The 22,140-nt window shown below is 39.5% G+C and overlaps 1 protein-coding gene across 1 annotated transcript in view; it reads right to left on the bottom strand.

Annotated features, from left to right (window-relative positions):
• The window catches only part of agla (amylo-alpha-1, 6-glucosidase, 4-alpha-glucanotransferase a), a 57,181-nt gene extending 35,041 nt beyond the window's left edge, over positions 1-22,140 (bottom strand). Inside the window, exons 1-7 of the mRNA XM_046051367.1 lie at positions 22,037-22,140; positions 11,991-12,118; positions 9,414-9,624; positions 7,205-7,374; positions 5,465-5,668; positions 2,852-3,033; positions 1,124-1,235 (exon numbers count right to left, since the gene is read on the bottom strand). Coding sequence (XP_045907323.1) covers positions 1,124-1,235; positions 2,852-3,033; positions 5,465-5,668; positions 7,205-7,374; positions 9,414-9,624; positions 11,991-12,078 — 967 coding nt within the window. The 5' untranslated portion in view covers positions 12,079-12,118; positions 22,037-22,140. The remainder of the gene's footprint in view (positions 1-1,123; positions 1,236-2,851; positions 3,034-5,464; positions 5,669-7,204; positions 7,375-9,413; positions 9,625-11,990; positions 12,119-22,036) is intronic.

A 22,140-nucleotide genomic window follows, 5' to 3' on the forward strand; every position in this document is an offset into this window, starting at 1 on the left:
ACTTATGTCACGATACGATATTATGACGATACTTATGTCACCATACGATATTATGACGATACTTATGTCACCATACGATATTATGACGATACTTATGTCACAATACGATATTATGACGATACTTATGTCACCATACGATATTATGACGATACTTATGTCACCATACGATATTATGACGATACTTATGTCACAATACGATATTATGACGATACTTATGTCACAATACGATATTATGACGATACTTATGTCACAATACGATATTATGACGATACTTATGTCACCATACGATATTATGACGATACTTATGTCACGATACGATATTATGACGATACTTATGTCACGATACGATATTATGACGATACTTATGTCACAATACGATATTATGACGATACTTATGTCACGATACGATATTATGACGATACTTATGTCACCATACGATATTATGACGATACTTATGTCACGATACGATATTATGACGATACTTATGTCACAATACGATATTATGACGATACTTATGTCACGATACGATATTATGACGATACTTATGTCACCATACGATATTATCACAATCCGACATTATCATGATACTTATATCACAATACGATATTATTGCGATTTTAAACATATTGCGATGTACTGGACTTTATTACTTTTTTCCAACTTTAAATTGTGTCTCCAAAGGAAAACTCTTTTTGAAGTGGGCTGAAAAAGCAAATGATTAGCACCAAAAAAAGTAATATTCTCATGTACAATTTATATAATAAAAGATAGATACTTGGCGTCCGTGTATCGATACAGTATTGCCACGGAAAATATCGTGATACCATGCTGTATCGATTTTTTCCCCCACACCTACTGTCCACCACTGTATACATTGTAGAATACTTTATTATAGCAAAAGATTACCCAGGGAGGGTTTCAGAAGAAGTATTTATCAACTGATTCAATTTGTTTTGTTATTTTCCATTCATTTACACACATAGGGCCGAAATAAACATGCACCTATAGACATGCATTATTAAGCTGCTGCTCTGCTGATGTGGTTTAAAAGTGTCGCAACCATTACAAAGTTTACTTTGTTTTGCAGCAATACTTCTAATCTTGACTGATTTATAGTACAAACCATTTTGTAGCAGGGTTCTGAACTGCTCCACAGCACTGTCCACGTTGACCTGGAAGAACTCCCATAGTTTGATCTGAGGATACACGTCCTGCCACAGCACACTGCGGATAGCCTGAAACACACAAAGAGGGACGCAAACACACAAACTGATTAAAGAGGCTTTTCTTACTTTAGTGTTCATTGCCTGCAAAATTTTGTTAAGAAATTTACATTTAACATTAGCAATACAAAAGTGTTTCATAAGAGTATCATAAGGTGTACATACAGTTCCTCTAACATACTCAATAACAACAGAGTTAAATTGAACAAAGATGGTTTCTCTGTGTTGTTTGTCATCCCTTACAGGATGTGGTGTGGACATCACAATTGCTCAGCCTTTCCTCACGTCACTAACTATCTGCATTTCCTAACGGGGGAAATCACTTAGCAAGTCACAGCCTGAGAGAGTATAATAGCTGCCTCGTTGGAGGTCATGTTCAGGCAGCACAGGAGGGCATGAGCTGTGTGTGTGTTGGAGAGAGACGCACACAAAGAGAACTGTTGAATTTAATATGTTCATATGGAAAGAAATCAACTTAAGGAGGTAAATTGGGTATTTACTGCATCTAATCTTATCGGTTTTTGAAACCGTGGCAAAACGAGGAAACAAGGCACATAAATTTGCCAATATAGGGTTCCCTTCTAGACAAGGACGCAGTGTGTGTGCTTCGTAACGGTGTAGCCCAAGAGCCCATCATAACAGCCTGCACTGGGGCCCGTTGCTACTACCTTACGCCACTGCCAGTATCCTCTGTACTCCTATCACTCATCTTGTAAACAATAAAACAATGCTATGTTCCCAATGCCTGGAAATCAGCAGTTATAACCCCAGTTTTTAAGGCTGGTGATCCAACCAATGGAACTACTGACATACCTATCAGAATCCTCCCAGTAATATCTAAAGCAACTTAAACAGTAATTTGTGACCAATCAATCTAAATCCATCTAAACCATGGCTATGTGCCACTGCATCCTATGCAGTTTGGATTCAGGAAACATCCACAGAGACGGCAAATTGCTATTTTATTCAACAAATTAAACCCAGTCTTGATAGCGGAGGTGCTGTTGTTGCTGTTTTTCTCAATTTTAAAAAGGCTTTTCATTCGGTCAATCAAAATGTTCTTTTATAATGCTTGGGAGACCAGGGCATCAGTCAGAGGCGACTGCTCAGCTACATTTCAGAAAGCGGGTTTTGGACAGTCAGCATTTTTAATCAGAGCAGCAGATAAATGGAACCCAATTCCCACCCACATCAGAGAACGCACAAGCTTCAGAGTTTTTAAAACAACGTTTAAAACACGGCTCAAGATAAACCAATCATGTGATCACTAATCTAAACCTTTGTATGGAACTGACTTCTTTTCAGCATGGAGAATATTTACTGTATATTTTGTATGATGTTGTTTTATGTGTGATGTTCTGTTTATACATTTTTCTAATTGTAGTTTTTAATTGTTTTGTGTTGTTTGTTAATCTCTTCCTTTGCAGGGACCACAGATGTTAACTTAACTAAAAGACTAACTCTGGCCCCCCTGGGTATGTTGTGCATGGCCCCAAACAAACGATAGGATTTCATAGGATCTAGATAATGGGTATCCTCTGCAACACAGTTGTTAAATGCCCGTCATGAAGTGCGTCATGTCCACCCTCAGTTCAACAGTTCAGTTGTGTACTGAAGTGTCTACTCACGTTCAGATGGCTCTCATTGGTAATGTCAGCAGGAAGTCCTTTATCTTTGTAGCGTCCCTCTGCTACTCTGGTGGTCAGATGCCAGATCGCTCGATCTAAGACCCAGGCCGGTCGCAGGTGGGGAGAGTTCACCAGGTTGTAACCACACTCTGGATGTTCTTTGATCCACACACTGTTAGCAGCTGGAAAGAAGAAGAAGATAAACACAACCATTTAGCTCTTTTAATAGCAAGAGATCAAACCGTAATAGTCGCCAATACTACCTTCATGTACAGCTGATGTGATGGTGAACATGCTTTGAGAATATTGTTCTTCCTTCACATGTCCTGTGGTGTAAACACGGATTGTAATATGGACTATCCTTTATTATTATTTTTTTTTTGGGGTATGTTTTTCCACTAAGGAGAAAATCTATTTAAATTCGGACAATTTAAGTTACTTAAACAAACTCTTGGTCTGCTGGAGTTTTGGGGGTTAAATGTTTGCCGGAAACTGCGATGTTGTCTCCCAGTTGCGATTACCTGTGTGCCGTCCGGGTCAGACGTGATATAAGTTTGGCTTACCTCTAATACATGTTAAAACCATTACTTGGTCATTATTCCGTTGATGCACATTTCTATTAAGAGTATAGAGAGGTAATTTCGGTGTGTTACACAATTCTAATGATATATGCTCGACTGGCACATTTAATAAAATGCTTTGTGTTCCTTAAAAAGAATAATGAAAGCAGACTTTTATTATTAACTTTTCTAAAGAAAGCCACATGCAGCATGGTTATTTTATATCAGGCAAAAAAAAAGTATTTCATTTCATTCAACACTATAAGTTCAGCAGCAGGTCATGAACTATTTAAACAGTTAGAAAAGGTTTCTGTATTTCAGTGATAAGATGGCTACAGATAGACTGACACGTAGGTACACAATAAATCAACTGCTCTAGCAGTCTTTAACCTTTTAAGGTTAAAGGTGAGGTTCAGGGTAAGGCTAATTTTACTTGTCTTAATGTCCTTCTGGCCTGTGAAAGGGAGAGGGGGAGGATGGGTTGACGGGTACACATGGAGCGCTAACACAGGAGAGCACACAGAGTCTCCTTTTATTTACCTTCATGCTCGTGTTTGTTTTCATGCACTTTAATCAACAAACTGACCCAAAAACAGATCAGATTTTTCTAAACGCTTCTTAATGAGTAACAAACATGACATCATAATGGTGTGAATCTGGAATATTTCCACAAATACTTGCATTTTCTCAAAAATAAGTCACCAAATCTGTCATTGTTCTTAGTCTTTACCCTCAAATGTGCTTAATTCAGTGTGGTCACCTTCCTCCCCTCATTGTTCCCCCAAAGGGCTAGTAACTCCGCTTTGCCACTTGAAGCCAGTGGCCTTTATAGTAATGTGAGCTCAGTTCCTGGTTTAGCATGCTGCTCACACACCACATACTCCACAGTGTGTGAGAGAGAGAGAGACTGGGAGATACTATACTCTTAGTGGTTGTGTTATACGTCTTATACAGAACAGAATATTATATTATATATAACATAAAGGGATAGCTGTTGTAGCCAATGAAGAGAGAGATGTGGGAGGGAGCGTTAAGTGTCAAACCAGAGGCCTACTGGAGGTGTTGAAATAGTTTTGGCTTTTTTTTTCATGTAGTTCTTTGTTAGTAGTAGATTGCTCTGATGAAATCTCAGCCAAGAACTCCCCAAATACAGACAGTTTATTAAGTGTCCAACCAGAGCAGGGAAAACTTTGGATCACTGCTACACCGTTAGCAGCGCCTATCACACCGTCACATGCTCTGATCACGTGATGGTTCATCTGATTCTTGCTTACAGGACGTTAAAGTACAGGTTTAGCAGAGAGGTGCGAGAAGCTAAACGACTGTACTCAGAGAAACTAAAGAACCAGTTCTCTGCAAACGACGCCACTTCTGTCTGGAGGGGGTTCAGACAGATCACAAACTATAAACCCAAAGTCCCCTAACTCCATAAACGATTCTCGCCTGGCTAATGAGCTGAACCAGTTCTACTGCAGCTTTGAGAGTCAAATCGGACACCATCCCCCGTGACTCAGCTTCAGCCTTAGTCCACCACTTCTTCCCCTCCCTCCTCAGAGCTGGCCAGCTCCACCCCCTCCCCTCCTCTCTCCATCAAAGAGAGGGCAGAAACCCCGCAAAGCAGCTGGGCCGGACTCTGTCTCCCCATCCACCCTGAAGCACTGTGCTGATCAGCTGTCTCCGGTGTTCACAGACATTTTTAACACCTCACTGGAGACATGCCATGTGCCGGCCTGCTCCACCATCATCCCTGTCCCCAAGAAACCAAGGACCACTGGACTAAAACGACTACAGACCCATCGCTCTGACCTCTGTGGTTATGAATTCTTTTGAACGCCTTGTGTTGTCCCACCTAAAATCCATTACAGACCTACTCCTGGACCCCCTGCAGTTCGTCCACAGAGCCAACAGGTCTGTAGATGAGGCAGTAAACATGGCCCTTCACTACATCCTCCAGCACCTGGACTCCCCAGGAACCTACGCCAGGATCCTGTTTGTGGATTTCAGCTCTGCTTTTAGCGCACACACATAAATAGATGCACACAGTGTCACTCACCAGTATGATTATACACCACATCTGTAATACACAGCATGTTCCACTCATTCTTTAACTTCTCCACCAGCGTCCCTACATCTTCCCAGCTGTAGCTCTGACCCTCTGGGCTGAAGTCAGGGTTAAAGGCCAGCTGGTCTGCCAAGGAGTAACATGACCTGGACTCTCCAAGAGTCTGCAGAGGTGTCAAGTGGATCATGTTGTATCCTGTAAGAGAAACCAACATACACAATATTATTAAGCCAATGAACCATACTGTTAAATACTACTAACGATCCTGATAATGTGTTGTGCGCTGTGAACGCTCCTTCTGCACAGCACCTGCACACACAGACACACACACACACACACACACACCGGTAATGATTCATCCGAGTTCAGCCATATGAACTCAAGGAGAAGAGGACTAAAATAACAAAGACTTGCTGTCCGTATGATCCAGTGACGTCAGGTGACCTCTCAGGTTCAGACATTCTTACAGATATTGTCTTCATTTTCTTTTTGAAACAGCAAAAAAACAACTTTGTCTAGTCACTTTGGCTCTAAAATGTAAGGTAAGTAAGTTAGTAAAGTTGATTTATATAGCACCCTTCACGGATAAAAATCGCAAAATGCTTCACAATAAAGTGAGATACAATTTATAAAAACATAGCAATACATAGGAAAAACAAATCAAGACAGCTGTAAAACCCTCGTCTAACTTTAAGCCTGTTTTGAATAACAGCTAGAACAAACTGCGGTCTACATACAGTATTTGTGAATATACTATATACTAACAACTGATTCGGCAGCTGATTTGTTCACATGAATTCAGTGGTACGAAGAATTGAGATCCTTTAAGTAAAAGTATGTAAGTATAATCAACAAATTGTATCAAAAGTAAAAGTACTCGATGCAGAAACACGTCCCCTGTTATAGTTATAGTTATAGTATATATAATATCATTAGAATATTATTCCTTTTGCATTCATGTAAAAGCATTTTACTGCTGTAGTTGTTGAGCTGGAGCTCTTTGTCAACTTTTTTGTATCGGACTGCAACTAGTAATTATCTTCATTATGAATACATCTTCTGATTATTTTCTCCATTAATCAATTGTTTGCAAAAAGAATTGTAAAATAGTGCGAAATGCTGTCACAGTTACCCAGAGCCCAAAGTGACACCTTCATAGTGCTTTGTTTTGTCCAACCAACAGTCCGAACATCAACATTATTAAAACCTAAAAATAACTTCGTAAAATCTTCACATTTGTGAAGCTGGAACCATCAAATGTTTTTGCATGAAAAACAACGATCAAAATAGATCAACTAATCGTTCCGGCTGTAGCTGTATAAAGTTCAGTAGTTTTAATTAATAACAAAACATATTTTATTAAATCTTCATGTGTTTTGTGTGTAAAAATCTTAATTTATAAAGTAATTGAAGCTCTCAGATAAAGGGGGTGAACTAAAAAGTACAATATTTCCCTCTGAGATGTGAGATAGAAGTTGAAAGTAAAGTAGGTACCTCAAATTTGTACTTGAGTAAATGTACTTAGTTACTGTCCACCACTGCATAAATTACAATAAAACTGTGCCAACAAAGTAATAACAATGGACACATAAATCTACAAAAACAGTGGTAAATGTCAGCCTTGACTGATGATTTTATTTTCCTGAAGTCCCTAATCACTCTGGGGCTCTTCTACCTGTATTGCACTAACCCATTTCCACACAAAATAAATTGAAGAAAACACACACACACCTGACTCCTTGGCTACTCTCAGCCTATCTGGCCAGTCATCCAAGTGTCCCAGACATTTGGACAGGTAGGTCTGGATGGAGATACAGTCTAATGGGAGGACGTGACTGTCTGCTCCCACACGAAGGACGGGGTCAACAACGATGTATCCTCCTCCTGAACGCTCTGTGTCTCTGTGGGGGGAAAAAAAAAAAAAATCATCATATCAAAATATTATAAGAAACATTATAAATATATTACATAAGATATGCTGTATGCTATATATTCTTTACTGCAGAGCTGTGCGGCTGTCAAACATATTTTTTCTTTATTATTCAAGCAAACATTTCCAATAATAGATTTTAGAAAGTATTGAATTGGACTCAGATAATGAACAACAACAAAGTTTACATCACATACAGTTTGAGTAAAGGTCAAAATTTCACAAATCACCACTTTACTTGACAAAACCACCCTAACTCAAGGTCCACTTAATAGCTTTTTCCAGGACTTTCAACCAAATCACATGGTCTTCACCAGTTGATGGAGGTTGTATGTCAACAAATTCATCTCCGTGTCAACTCTGCAAATTCCATATGCTTATGGAGACTGTGTGATATGGTTGAAAGGCCTGGAACTGGACCTTGATTTGGGATTGTTTTCTTAATAATATTTACGTGCACCCAATTTTTCACAGCACCTTTAGCACGATAACAGTATATTCCAACCTTCTGTCATTTCCCAGACACATTGATAGTTATGTAAATGAGTGTAAACAGGAACACCTGCAGGTGAATATTTGTCTTTATTTGACTCACAGCACAAACAAAAAATGGCCAAAAGAGCAGCGCCCAGACAGACCGCGGCGTGCACACACAACAGAGACCAGTGCTCCCCCCGCGCCCGCCACCCCACCGCAGCGGAACGAACAACCAAAATGCCACACAATCATCAACATCAATGCGCAAGTGACGACCCCCAACCCGCACACTGCGCGAGCACGGCGACACCCAACGCCTGGCAGCCCCCCCCGCTTATCCCGCGTGTGATGCCCAGCAAACGAGAGCGAGCGACAGAACATGACGGTGAAAACCAGCAGAGAAAAACACCAGCAGCAAGTCCCCGTTCCCCCAACCGCCGATACCCCAATCAACTAGCTCAGCTGCATGTCACCACCAACCCACCCACCCGTCAAGGGCCGTGAACAACAGGCACAAGCTCAGAACAAGCCGGAGCACAGCTCCGCCCCGTACCCACACTGCACATCCCGACAACTAACTTTATATCTCAGTCTCCAGAGGAGTCCGACAATTGGCCGACAGAGAAACAAGGGAGCACGGATCTGCACTCCGAACCGCAACCGGACCGCGAGGTGCCCAGAGACCCCCACCCCCCACGACCCCCCGAAGCGTAAAGGACCCCAAACCACATGTCCCGGAGACAGCCGCATCCCGCCCCGAGGGGGAACAGCAGAGAGGGAGCTATAACGTGGGAGAACCAGGGCCAACAGTCCCCAACCCCAGCCGGAGGCCATATCCCCCGAGTGCAGGCAGAGCCAGCGACCCCCGAGCCCCATGAACCCGAGGCCGGTCCTGTCCCCGGACGGGGGCCCAGCCCCCCCCAGGCAGTCACCCCCAAGGAAGAGGGCCAAAACCCTCCCCAACAACACCGGCTATGTACCCCCGGGACTACCGCACGCCCCCATTGTGAGAGAGTCGGCAGGGGGAAGCAGCGGGAACCCCACCCCTGCCGAAGAGGGCCACGGTGAGGAGAGGAGACAATGGGTGCCCAGGCCCTGGGGAACACCACCCGCCCCAGACATGAGCAAAAGTTCAAGGCCCAAGTCCACAGAACCCCGGGTCCAGAGCGGGCCCCCACTCCCCACCCCAGGCCAGGCAAGGCGAACACCAACCCCACGAAGCCCTGAGGCTCCGGGTGCAGGACACGAGTTCAATGAGAGCCCCCCCCCCTTAAATGTATTGTTTTGTGTTGGATGCATGTCATGGTTTATGAAGTGTTGTATAGTGGAGTAAAGATAAGTGCGTGGTAACTAAAGTGCACTTACAATTGGAGGGTAGTTGTGACGCGGGCATCCCACAACTGGCAGGTAGTCACCCTGCTACCAATCTAACTAACGCCACACAACAGCCAAAAAGACACGCTGCACAGGACAAAAGCCACCTGCCGCCAACCGCCCACATTTTCAAATGTGGAACACAGCCTGTAGTCTTACCCATATCCAAAGTAGTACTCATAGGACCCGGCAATCTTGAGGTCCAGACAGCAGAACTTATCCGAGTCATCCTCCCTCCCTGTTGGGTAGTTCCACGCCAGAACACGGAACTTGTTCCGCTGAAATCTCTGTCCGTCAAGTGGATAGTTGGTGTGTACCATAACCCTCCTCCCCTGAAGGCTCGGACCCAGGCGGAACTGGAGCTCAAAACCTGAGGAGACAAAAAATATTTTGACTATAAGCTTTAATTCAACATATGGTGTTGATGGAATACAATACTTATAGCAATGTGTCCCACATAATTCCACTTCGTTTCCATTCTACCTTGTAGTCCAACACATTTTGCTGTTATTTTTGGAGTTGAAAGTATAAATTTCATTGAAAACAATAAATAAATAATTGCTCGCCGATGTTGACACTGGCCTTTTGTGGTGTCAACATCAGTTAACATAATTGTTGGACTTTTAACCAATGGCCATACACACAGATACAGCTCTGTAACTCTGATATGAACAAAAGGAATTCTTTACACATACAGTCACTCACAGTGAGATTAGCCAAAAAAATGTCTGACCTTCCAGGTCCATGACATATCTGTCTATATATAGTCCAGTTTTACTGCCAGCTCACAAAATCCCTATCAGTTTCAGAGTGCTGTAAATGTCAAATGGTACACCTCTCCCTCCACTAGCTACTCATCCTTCAGCCAACACTCCAAAGCTACTGCATGTCTTTATTTTCAATCTATAAAGAAAGACTTCTATGTCATGGCACCTAAACAGATGAACATTAGGGCAGTGACACCATATTTAATCAGTGCAGTCATACAGACACATAAGAAGACTTCTATTGTTGGTTTTGAATAGAATTGTAAAAATGTCCACTCTGCAAGTTTCAGAAAGCCAAGTTTGACGCTAGTTTGATGGTGTTCTTTATATGAACTGGTTTAAGCAACGAAGACAGTAAATTCACCAGTAAATGACTGAAAAAGTCATTAAAAATGATCAGATGCTAAAGTCGAGACTTCTAGTGCTTAAACCAAGAATATATAATCAGGTAAACGCACAAAACAGGAAGCTACTTCTTCCAAGATTGGCGGTCTTCCTGAGGCAGCATATGTACAGTATCTCACAAAAGTGAGTACACTCCTCACATATTTATAAATATTTGATTATATAAAGATATCGATTATATCTTTTCATGTGACAACACAGAAGAAATGACACTTTGCTATAATGTAAAGTAGTGATTATACAGCTTGTATAACAGCGTACATTTGCTGTCCCCTCAAAATCACATCAATGTCTAAACCGTAGGCAACAAAAGTGAGTAAACCCCTAAGTGAAAATGTCCAAATTGGGCCCTAAGTGTCAATATTTTGTGTGGCCATCATTACTGTCCACCACTGCCTTAACCCTCTTGGGCATGGAATTCACCAGCGGTTTAGATATGATGTGTTATTTTGAGGGGACAGCAAATTTACACTGTTATACAAGCTGTTCACTCACTACTTTACATTGTAACAAAGTGTCACAATTTCTTCACATTTACTCATTTGGCAGACGCTTTTATCCAAAGCGACTTACATTTGAGGAACAACATGCAAGCATCAACAGAGCATCAACTACAGATCTACAACTGACAATACATACTAGTAAGAGCTCATAGTACATATCACATCAATGGGGTAAATACCTAGGGAAGGAAGTAAGAGTTAACAAAAAGTGCAATCAATACAAGATTATTGTAGGGGATAGAAGAAGAAGAGCACAGGAAGTGCATGTTAGGAGTTAGAGGTGTTATAAGAGGAAGTGTTCTCGGAAGAGATGAGTTTTCAAGAGCTTCTTGAAGTTAGAGAGGGACGCCCCTGCTCTGATGGCGTGCGGTAGCTCGTTCCACCATCGTGGTGTCACAGATGAGAATAGCCGGGACTGGGATTGCTTTGTGTGAAGGGACGGCAGAGCCAGGCGGCGTTCGTTGGAGGAGCGTAGCGGCCGAGAAGGAACGTAAGTTTGTATTATGGAGTTTAGGTAGATGGTGCAGACCCAGTAGTCACTCTGTATGCAGCATTAGTGACTTGAATTTGATTCTGGAGGCCACGGGGAGTCTTCAGTGTTGTCACATGAAAAGATATAATCAAATATTTACAAAAATGTGAAGGGTGTACTCACTTTTGAGAGATTCTGTATTCTATAGGTAAAGGCCACTTTCTTTAATTCAGTAACTGAGCTGTAATTACTTAAGTTGAGCCTTCTACTACTAAAACCCTACATTATCTTTGTAAATGTCAAATAATTGTCCCAAAAAGCTTTTTTGAATATTTAAACATCCAAATCCCTCTTTCAGTTAAACATTAAAAATATTTTTTAATGACTTTCTCTCATGTATCTAGGGATGTCACGTGAACCGGTACAAAGTCGATACCAAAATTCTGAAACATGTCGGTACTCTTTTTTGTGGGTACCGTAGGTAATGGGGATCCAACATGCGGAAGATGCCGACAAGTGTAGCTGCAGCGACAGCTCCGCCTCGACTCGTGGAAAAGAAGAACAGTAAAGTGTTTTAAAGAAGCATTACCTTGTTCAAGTCTGAACAGGTTTCTCTGTAAATTCTCCTTGTCGTTAAGCATCAGGACTCTGATCTGCTTCAGGTGTTGAGGCAACATCTCGAGAAGATCTCTTCACAGTGAACTGATCCCTGTCCTCCTGTTAAAAGGAAAATACAGGTTAGTAAATATAATCATACCATTTATCTACAAGTTAACACTCTATGAAATAAACTTTATCCCTTAAAAACAAGGAAATGCTTTCTGTCAAAGCGGTGGAATTCCACCTTCCCGCATGGAGCAACGCATTGGTGGTATGTTGCAATGAAAATCTGTTTGTACCAGTGCAACACTGGCATTGCATTCAGATTGCCCTCAGGTTTTACGGTGCCCAAAAAAAACAGGCTGAAAAACTCCATAAGCTTCTGTTGGATTAAAACTCAGAAAATCAAGCTCACCGTTGATCAATGTTAATAACTATTCAATAACATCCAAAGCTCAGTGCAGAAGACCTTAGATGAATCTTAACTTAATCCTAATGGATTTCTGCTGGCTGAACATGACTTTCAGATTTGATAAATAGTTTTTCATTTAACCTCAGTTTCTGAAACAGCCTCAGTTGTAAAATTTGGTATTCAGCATGCAGGGGAACTAGTCCATCAGCGCAGTAATAACTTTACATGCTTTACATATGACTTGTGTTTTAGGAATGATGTTCATACTTGTGGATTTAATCATGACTAGTACCAAGGAGAACTTTCTCGCTGAAAGAGAATTGGATAAAATGTGTTTTCAGACCATGCTGGGAACTGAAATACAGAGGTAAACCTGCAGAAATCAGAAGAGAAACAGAACAAATGTAGAGGTATCGTACAGATCACATGGCTCAGTGAATGGTTTGATGAGTATTAGGGCTGCAACGATTAGTTGACAATCAACGTTTAGACCACAGGACATGCTGGTCTTCAGCAAAACCTGTCCTGTTGAACCGCTGTATGGTCTTGGCCACCGTGCTGCAGCTCAGTTTCAGGGTCTTGGAAATCTTCTTATAGCCTAGGCCATCTTTATGTAGAGCAACCATTCTTTTTTTCTGATCATCAGAGAGTTCCTTGCCATGAGGTGCAATGTTGAACTTCCAGTGACTCCTGAGACCTTGTAACACTAACGAGTCACATGAAGAGAAAATGGCTAATTGGGCCCAATTAGGACATTTTCACTTAGGGGTGCACTCACTTTTGTTGCCAGCGGTTTAGACATTAACGGCTGTGTGATGTGTTATTTTGAGGGGACAGCAAATTTACACTGTTATACAAGCTGCACACTCACTACTTTACATTGTAGCAAAGTGTCATTTCTTCAGTGTCGTCACATGAAAAGATATAATCAAATATTTACTAAAAATGTGAGGGGTGTACTCACTTTTGTGAAATACTGTATTTTCCTATCAGCTGAAACTCTGCTGTCTAAGGTTCTTGAGATCTGATAGCTCTGTGCGGCATTAGCTTTGTTTTTTAAAATGTCTGTTTAATAGTTCAGTGATGTTGAAAAGGAAGACGTCTCCAACCTCTCGAGGTTCTTTATAGAGGTCGGTCCGTCAGGTGCTTTGGACAATTGGTTTATTAGCACTGCTCTGTACCATCACTCACATATGGGCTTGCTTGTATCCTTTGCTAGCATCTAATCACAATTAGCTAAATAGCATAACATTTTTTTTTTCCTCTTCATTCTTTATTAACCAAATATAGTTCAGCAGCGATTAACAACAAAATCAAAAGGAACATACATGTGCTAACAGACATTGTGAAACAGAAATTTTGATTACGAAACAAATCAGGACAAACATAAGTATAGACCAGTAAAGTAAATATCACTAAGAAAAAAGAAATATAGAGATATATAGGAGATATAAAGTAATGTAGAGCCTATGTATTAATAGATTCTTTATTTAGTAATTTGCTAATTATTAGTGAGGTTTTAATAGCTTTTTTGTTTAATGGTATTTTAGAGACAGATTCAAAGAGATATTGTAATTTAATAAAAAACAGATGAAAGAGGGAGTATTTTGAAGCGATCTAGCCTTCTGGATGTGAAATTTACCAACAAGACATAGTAGTTTTACGGTGTTATCAATGGGTTGTGAGTCAGTTTTACAATTTAGAAACAAAACCATGTCTTCTAATATAGGTAATAACGTGTTAAAGCGACGAAAAATCAACAAAGCAACTTCTATCCAGAATTCTTGAGAGTAAGTACAATTAAAGAAAAGAAATTAAAAATAGAAATTTTAGACCACCACACTTATCAAATAACAAATTAGGAATGTAAAACCATTGACAACTGCTTTTAGACAAACACTGCTTAATCCAATTAATCTTGAAAATCTGGTTAATAGTTTGAAAGTCTAGTGCATTAAAGCCTCCTTCAGAGTAGCTTCTAATACACGTTTTCCTTTTCACATACTCAGTTTGGTTTTTCCACATGAAGTTAAATAAAAGTGAGTCAATGGCTTTAGGTCAACATACAGTGAAATGGCAGGGTATACTGTTCTTGAAATACATTCAGCCTTTGACAACAATACTCGACCTTGTATGGTGAGGTCTCTTTGCAGCCAACAACTAAAAACTTTCTTCGCTTTTTCTATTTTGGCCAAGAAGTTATCAGATACTCTCTCAGATGCGGATTTATCTATTAAAATACCAAGATATGTCACTGAATTTTTTACCTTTATGCCACTCATGGATGTTTTATCAGAAGTGTACACTGTTAATATCTCACAATTACTCTGGTTAATCCTAAGACCTGATGCCTTAGAAAAATACTTTAAAGCCTCCAATATAATCGGAACTTGACCTTCATTTTTTAGAAAGATCCGCTAGTTGACTAATTATTACGTTATTATCACCTATTTGTATTCCTTCAATATTTGTGCAATATATAGTGTATTAATTAATAAGTTCAGCAGCAATTAAAAATAATAATGGGGATATTGGGCACCCCTGTCTTATGCCTCTTTTAACATTAAAACGAGGTGAAGTACCACTAACTAATGAGACACTGCTAATGATATTTTTATAAAGCCTGTTAACCATCTTTCTGATTTTTCCAAATCCAAAATGAAGCAAAGATTCAACTATGAAAGAATGTTCCACAGTGTTGAAGGCCTTGTAAAAGTCTAAGAAAAGTACAACTGCTTCTTCATTAATTAGTTCTGAATAATCTAATATGTCTAGAATTAAACGGATGTTATTACTTATTAATATGTCTATCCTTCATAAATCCAGACTGGCTTGGTGATATTATTTCACTCAGACAGGGTTGAAGTCTTTGGGCATATAGGGAAGCTAGTAATTTATAATCTGAATTTAATAAGGATATCGGACGCCAGTTATCTAAATATAGAGTGTCTTTTTTTGGCTTAGGGATAAGGGCAATGAGGCCTTGTTTCATTGATTCAGTTAGCTCTCCTTTCTCCATGCATTCCTCAAAAACAGCCAAAACCATATCTTTAATGTCCTCCCAGAAAGTTCTATAAAATTCAAATGGCAACCCATCAGGACCAGGGCTTTTATTGGATGGAGTTTTATGGATAACAGCTTCCAGTTCACTAATAGTTAAACGATTTTCACATACTTCAACGTTTTCTTAATTTAGGAATAAATGGATAAACCTTATCAAAAAAAGAGCGGCAAGAATGAGGATCAAAAGAGGAGGTATATAGTTTTTGATAAAACTCAGAGACGAAGTTTGAGATTGTTTTCTCATCAGAAGTAAGACTGTTGGTTAACAATTAGTGAAGAAATCTTTTTAGTTTCGCCACGCTTCTTTTCCAAACTAAAAAAGTACGATGAATTTTTTGCTCCATATTCCAGCCATTTTGACCTTGATCTGACAAATGCCCCTTTTGCTTTTTCAATATAAAGCATATTTAGCTCTTCTTTTAAATAGTGTAATTTTATTTTATCTTCATTATTAGGAGCTGGAATGTTTAAAATATCATTTATTTCTTTAAAAATTTTAGAAGTTCTTGTCTTTTTAACCTTTGAATATTGTTTGCCAAACTTAATTGAAAACTTTCTACATTCAAATTTAAACAGTTCCCATTTAGAAATAGAGGAGATGTCATTTCTGGTTTTATAATTTCCCTAATGCCTGAACAAAAGGAGGCTTGTTGCAGAAAAGAGGAATTAAGTTTCGGGAGTTTGCAGTAGACAGGGCAAGATCAATTCCAGCATGGTCTGTAAGAGGAGCAGGATGGATATTACTTGAGTATAAAAGACGTGTAGGGGGAAACCTGTCGATATATAAATCTGGGGCCTTATTAAAGTCACCAATGTGATGTGAAGTGTGGCAGAAGAAAACTTAGCTTTTAGAGTGAGTATCTTGGCAGATAAATCCTGAAGGAGTGTGATATTGAGGGTGGTCCTATTAAAACCGTAAATGTTAGCTAAAATAATAATTAAATCATTAATTTTAATAGCACTGACAATCCATCAACCTTCAGGAGAGAGTATCGAGTCTATAGAACCAAATTAGGACCAAATAAAGTCATAATGCCCTCTGAATGACTAGAACCATGACAAAAGAGAGCTTTACCCCCCACTGATTACGCCAAAAAGTTTCATCTCTCTGACATGAATGTGTTTCTTGTAAAAAGTATACGTCCCTTTTTTGAGCTTAACAAAACAAGAACAAGGCTTTTCTTTTAGTAATCTCTCATATCCCTCGTACATTAAGAGAAAAGCAAGAAAGAGAAAAATGTGACATAACACTAAAACACTAAAACACAAATTTACTTACTTCTAGAATGTAACCTTTGGAAGATGTGGAAAAAAGTGCAAAACTGATTTATAATAAACCCCTGTCTTAAGTTGTGCTGCACTCCACCTAGGACGACAGCAAAAAACTATAATGCTCCAACCTTACGGAGGACATTGAACTTAAGGGGGAAGCTTGCTGAATACTTTTCTTAATAAGCCGTGCAATATGAGAATACCCTTTAAATTAAATAAGGTTAAATATAAAAAGGAAAAACGGAAATTATCCGTAAGGACCCAAAAGATTGCATCGAAACATGAGGGCTGTCTCCTGCTATCAGTTAAGGATGAACTAGAAGGAAAGGTCACAGAAGGAAAGGTCACAGAAGGAAAGGTCACAGAAGGAAAGGTCACATCTTGAGCAGAAATCCTCCTTCCAGCGATGATGGCGAATGGACCACTGTAGCCGGCCAGCTTCCCTTCTTTTCTCGCCTGCTCCACAAGTGGCCACAGCTTGGCTCATGCATCTCGTACTTGCTGTGTTAAGTCCTCTGTGATCTTGATTCTTTTGTGTTTTAGGACCTCTGAGTGTTTTGCATCTGCCCAAACACGATCCCGGTGTGTGCGTGATAAGAACTGCACAATAATACGACGTGGTTGCGGTTGGGTCGGACTGCTGTTGTTGCTTTTTGTTCTTGGGGCCAAGGCGGTGCGCGACATCCACGGAGTTATGGAGAGCATCTTTGATTCCCGGCGAGACTCTAGACAGTAAATCGATAACGGTCATCTTGACGTTTTCGTTTTCTTGTTCTGGGACACCAGATATCTTTAAATTCCACCTTCTCTTGTAGGCATCGATGTCATTTACCCCGTCTCGCAGCACAGTCTTCTCTTTGGTTAATGACCTTCTGCTCCAGCTCCGCTATGTTAGTAGAAAGTCCATTCATCTCCTTCTTAGTATCCCCCATAGACGTAGGCAGGGAGCAGATGGCATCGCTTTCACTTTTCACTTAAAGGGGTGGTTTAAAATCCAGTTTTATCCCCAAATAGCATTAAATCAACAAAAAAAAAATCAAAGTGAAAATGTTTGAGAAATCATAACAACATATCCCAAACATGCAGTGACCAAAATGACCTGCACTCACAGGCTGAAATGAATCAACAGTACATGACTGGCATAAATGGCACGAGTTTGGCAAATATTGCAAACTGGCGTTGTGCAAACTGTTGTAACATAACATGAGGAAGTACATGAAGTATTTATTTTAGTTCAACAGACAATAGCTGCTGTAATAAACTGATTTGGGGAACGAACTTTGCTCAGAAGTCAAAAGTTGGAGCATTTAAACTTCAAATGTACATTTTATTTTACTGAAATTTGCAGCTTTAGTAACTGAACTGCAATTAAAAAATTATGTTTTCTATACATCTGGCATCACTGCAGCAAGTCTTGGAAGATTCTGAGTGAAAAATAGATTATCTGACTTACAGTATGTAATCTGACTGACCCAAAATAAATGATCCATATTGACAAGCGGAAAAATAATAATAAACCCATAACAACCATTTTCAGCGACAGAAAGTAACTATTTTTACGCAGCAGTCTTTTCACATTATAAACTTATACTGTACTTGAGTTTTTTCAATTTCATACTTTCATCCTCCACTACATTTCAGAGGTAAATAAACTATTGCTACAAATACTGTGCTTTATATTGTATTAAAATATGGTGCTTTGCTATAGATTAAACTACCCAATACTAGAGCTCGAACGATTAATCGATAAATGATCAACTATTAATTAACCCTATACTATTATAACTAAGAGTTAAAAAAGTTTAAAAAAGTTAAAAATAGAAAATTTAAAATTTCTCTGATTTTGGCTTCTTAAATGTGAATATTTTCTGATTTCTTCACTCCTCTATGACAGTAAACTTAATATCTTTGGTTTGTTTGGTTTCTTCACTACACTTTTGTTTTTTATCAGTTTTTTTCTGGCTTTCTTTCCAAAACATGTGTTACCTCTGACATAAGTACCGTCATTGGAAGATGAAGACGGGGTTTTTGGATTAAAGAGCAGCAGGCACCACGGCGGGTGCGGCGATCCTCAGAGGAGAGGAAAAGACAGCGGCGATCGCTCAGAGGAGAGGAAACAAGATCGGCAGCTGGTCCATGTTCCAAGCTGCCAGCGCAAGACAGGCAAGATGAGAGGAGGAGGACTCAAACGCAGTCAAGATGGACTCTGTTTCCCAAATGTCAGACTGTTTATTGTGAAGATGAAACTTTCATACTGTCATCTGTTTGCTGCTGTTTACATTCACCCCATGCAAATTCAAAAAATGCACTGTGAAATGTATGTATTTAAATAACTGTATTGTTTTATTTTACATGTTACCATATTTTATTTTGTACCTTATACCTTGTGAACAAAACAAGACATTTAAGGACGTCACCTTGGGCTTTGGGAAACACCGATCGACATTATTCACCATTTTCTGACATTTTATAGACCAAACAACTTATCAATTAATCAAGAAAGTAATCGACACATTATAACAATAATAATTAGTAGCAGCCCTACCAAAGACACAGTTATAATGTTGCTTAATTGCATGTTATAAATCCATATTAATGCATTAGTGATATGATAACACAATCATATAAGATTCTGAAAAAGACCATTATGCATAATGAGTAGGGGTGTGACGAGACACATAACCCACGAGATCGAGACGTGATTTTAACACTATTTTTTAATTATTTATTTCCTGCATTCTTATGATTTTTTTCTACTCCAGTTTATTGTGATTTTTTTTTTTTTTTATTTGCGCAAAGAGAAACACAAAATTCAGGTGATGATTCAAAATCTATAGCCTAACTACAACAGAATATAATTCAGTGCAGCTTTCAGATCTGTTTCTCCTGTAGATCAACTTATGTAATATCCTCCCTGCTGAGTCATGGTTTATTCTTCCCTCCTCTTTGTGTCTTTTGTTTGGGGAAGTAACCTCTTCAAATGTGACTGTGGCACCTTTTCACCTCAAGGATAAATTATTACATTTTAATTTAGTTATAAACTCCTGGACTTTAAAGGCTCCTGTGTTTCAGCAGCTTTTCTGCTCATGGTCAAAACATTCTGCACCTTCAGAATCTCTCCCACATATCTGTTCTCTGACAAAAGTCCTAATATTACCAGACAAATGCACTTTACTCTGCTGTGCATTACGTTATTGACCGTTTCAGTGACCCTTCAGACCATTTGACCGACGCAATTTGGGACTACATGCTGCATGTGAAACACTTGTGATCAGGCATAAATCTCACCACAAATCCACACACACACGTAAACTTCAGCAGCTCTGATAAAGTGCAGCTCACAGTCCCAAACAGAGCAAGGTTGCTTCAGTTTTTAGATGTTTATCTTGCAAAACTCTACCAGCTAGGCCTACATTACCACTCGTCACAGCTGTCTGGACTCACAGCGCGAGTGGGTTCCTGGATTCCTAACACAGCGTATGCCGGTGTCAATCAGCTGGGCGGAGTTGATTAACTCCGCGAGTTTAACTTATCAGTTGTACATTTGTATTTCACTGCGTGAGAAAATGAATGTGTGGCTTGACAGCATGTAAAAAAAAAGTCTTGCGAGTTATTTACCTGACAAGAATTCCCGTCACAATTTGATCTCACACCCCTAATAATGAGTATTTACTTTTGATACTATTAGTAAATGTTGTTGATATTTGTGCAGTTTAACTTAATTGTTATTAGGGAAAAACTAACTGTAATTTTCTTTATCAATTAATCAGTTGATTGTTTTCTCAATTATTGGATAAGTTGTTTGGACCAAAAAATTTTAAATAATGATGATCAGTGTTTCTCAAAGCCCAAGATGATATCCTCAAATGCCTTTTTTTGTCCACAGTACATTCAGTTTACTGTCAAAGAGGAGTAAAGAAACCAGAAAATATTCACATTTAAAAAGCTGAAAACAATGAATTTGGACATTTTTTTCCCCTTTAAAAAGAACTCAAAGTGATTTACTGATTATTAAAATATTTGGAGATTAATTTAATAATTGAAACCAGAAAATATTCACATTCAAGAAGCAAAAATAAGAGAATTTGGACATTTTTTTCACTTTAAAAAGAATTCAAAGTGATTAATCAAATATCAGATTATTTGGAGAATAATTTAATAATTGAAACCAGAAAATATTCACATTCAAGAAGCAAAACTCAGAGAATTTGGACGTTTTATCAATATAGTTGGCAATTAATTTAATAGTTGACAACTAAGTTAATCGATTAATCAACTAATTGTTGCAGCTCTACTTGTTATGGAGGATTTTTGTAGTGGGGTAACAACTTTTACTTCAGTAATCAGAATCTATTACTGACTATTTTAGCCTCTGGATTGTGAGATGACATCCACAACTAACAGATGACAGTTTGTTCTGTTACTACAGACTTGCACGTAGGACCAAACTCCTGAAAGCTTTGGGTTTTTGGGTTCAGTTGTGTAACAAGTGGAGCAGGTTAACGCATCCAGAGTCAGTGACCCCTGACTCGGGGAATGCGCAGAGCTTCGCCCCAACAAGGTCAAGAATCCTGCTGTTAATGTCACACTTTCTATTTATAAAACTGTTCCCACCTCGTTTCGGCTCGATGAGACACACAGACTGACAAACGTACCATCACATCGAGACGACGGGAGATAATAATCGCCACTGTGATGCAGGAACCTGCAACGCTAACGTCCCGTTTGCGACCAGACTCCATTCAAAAAAGAGGCAGTTTAATGTTGCCTAGCGTCTCGTTATCCCCCATTAACATAACGCGAAGCCACAGATTTTCAGTAACCATTTAACAATTCGGTTTTTACCGATGGCACCTTATTTAAGAAAGCAACATATTTAACTTGTGTTTCATTTAGTACCCCCACCACAACACCCAGTAGGTGTGCGGTGCCTTCTGGTTGTATTTTTACTAAAGCAAGTATTGCACTGAAGGTCATGCTGGTGTCGAACGTAAGAATGGGTTTGATGTACATTCGTCATTACGCAAGGTGACGTTAAAACCGAGACTTTTGACATTCGTTGTCTGGAAACAACTGGCGGCTGTATTTTCCCATATTAGGATGCAAAGCTGCACAATCGAGCGCAATAAGAGAAGGCGTTAATTTAGTAAAACTTATAGAGTTACAGTTAAGGTAATAACGGCTACATTTAACGTCAGCTAGCTAACGTACGTTAACGTAACGTTAGCTAGCTTCAATACTTACACGACAATGCAGAAACATGTTTAAATGTATATATTCCCACGCACCTGTCAGTTGTGTCTCCGGTCAGTCACAACAACAAGAGGGCAGTTTGCACTGTGGTGCACTATTTTTCCTGGATAGACAGTGGTAAACGGAGGGGGCGTGGTCA

The sequence above is a fragment of the Micropterus dolomieu genome, linkage group LG06 (genome assembly GCF_021292245.1).
Source record: "Micropterus dolomieu isolate WLL.071019.BEF.003 ecotype Adirondacks linkage group LG06, ASM2129224v1, whole genome shotgun sequence".
Classification (NCBI taxonomy): Eukaryota; Metazoa; Chordata; class Actinopteri; order Centrarchiformes; family Centrarchidae; genus Micropterus; species Micropterus dolomieu.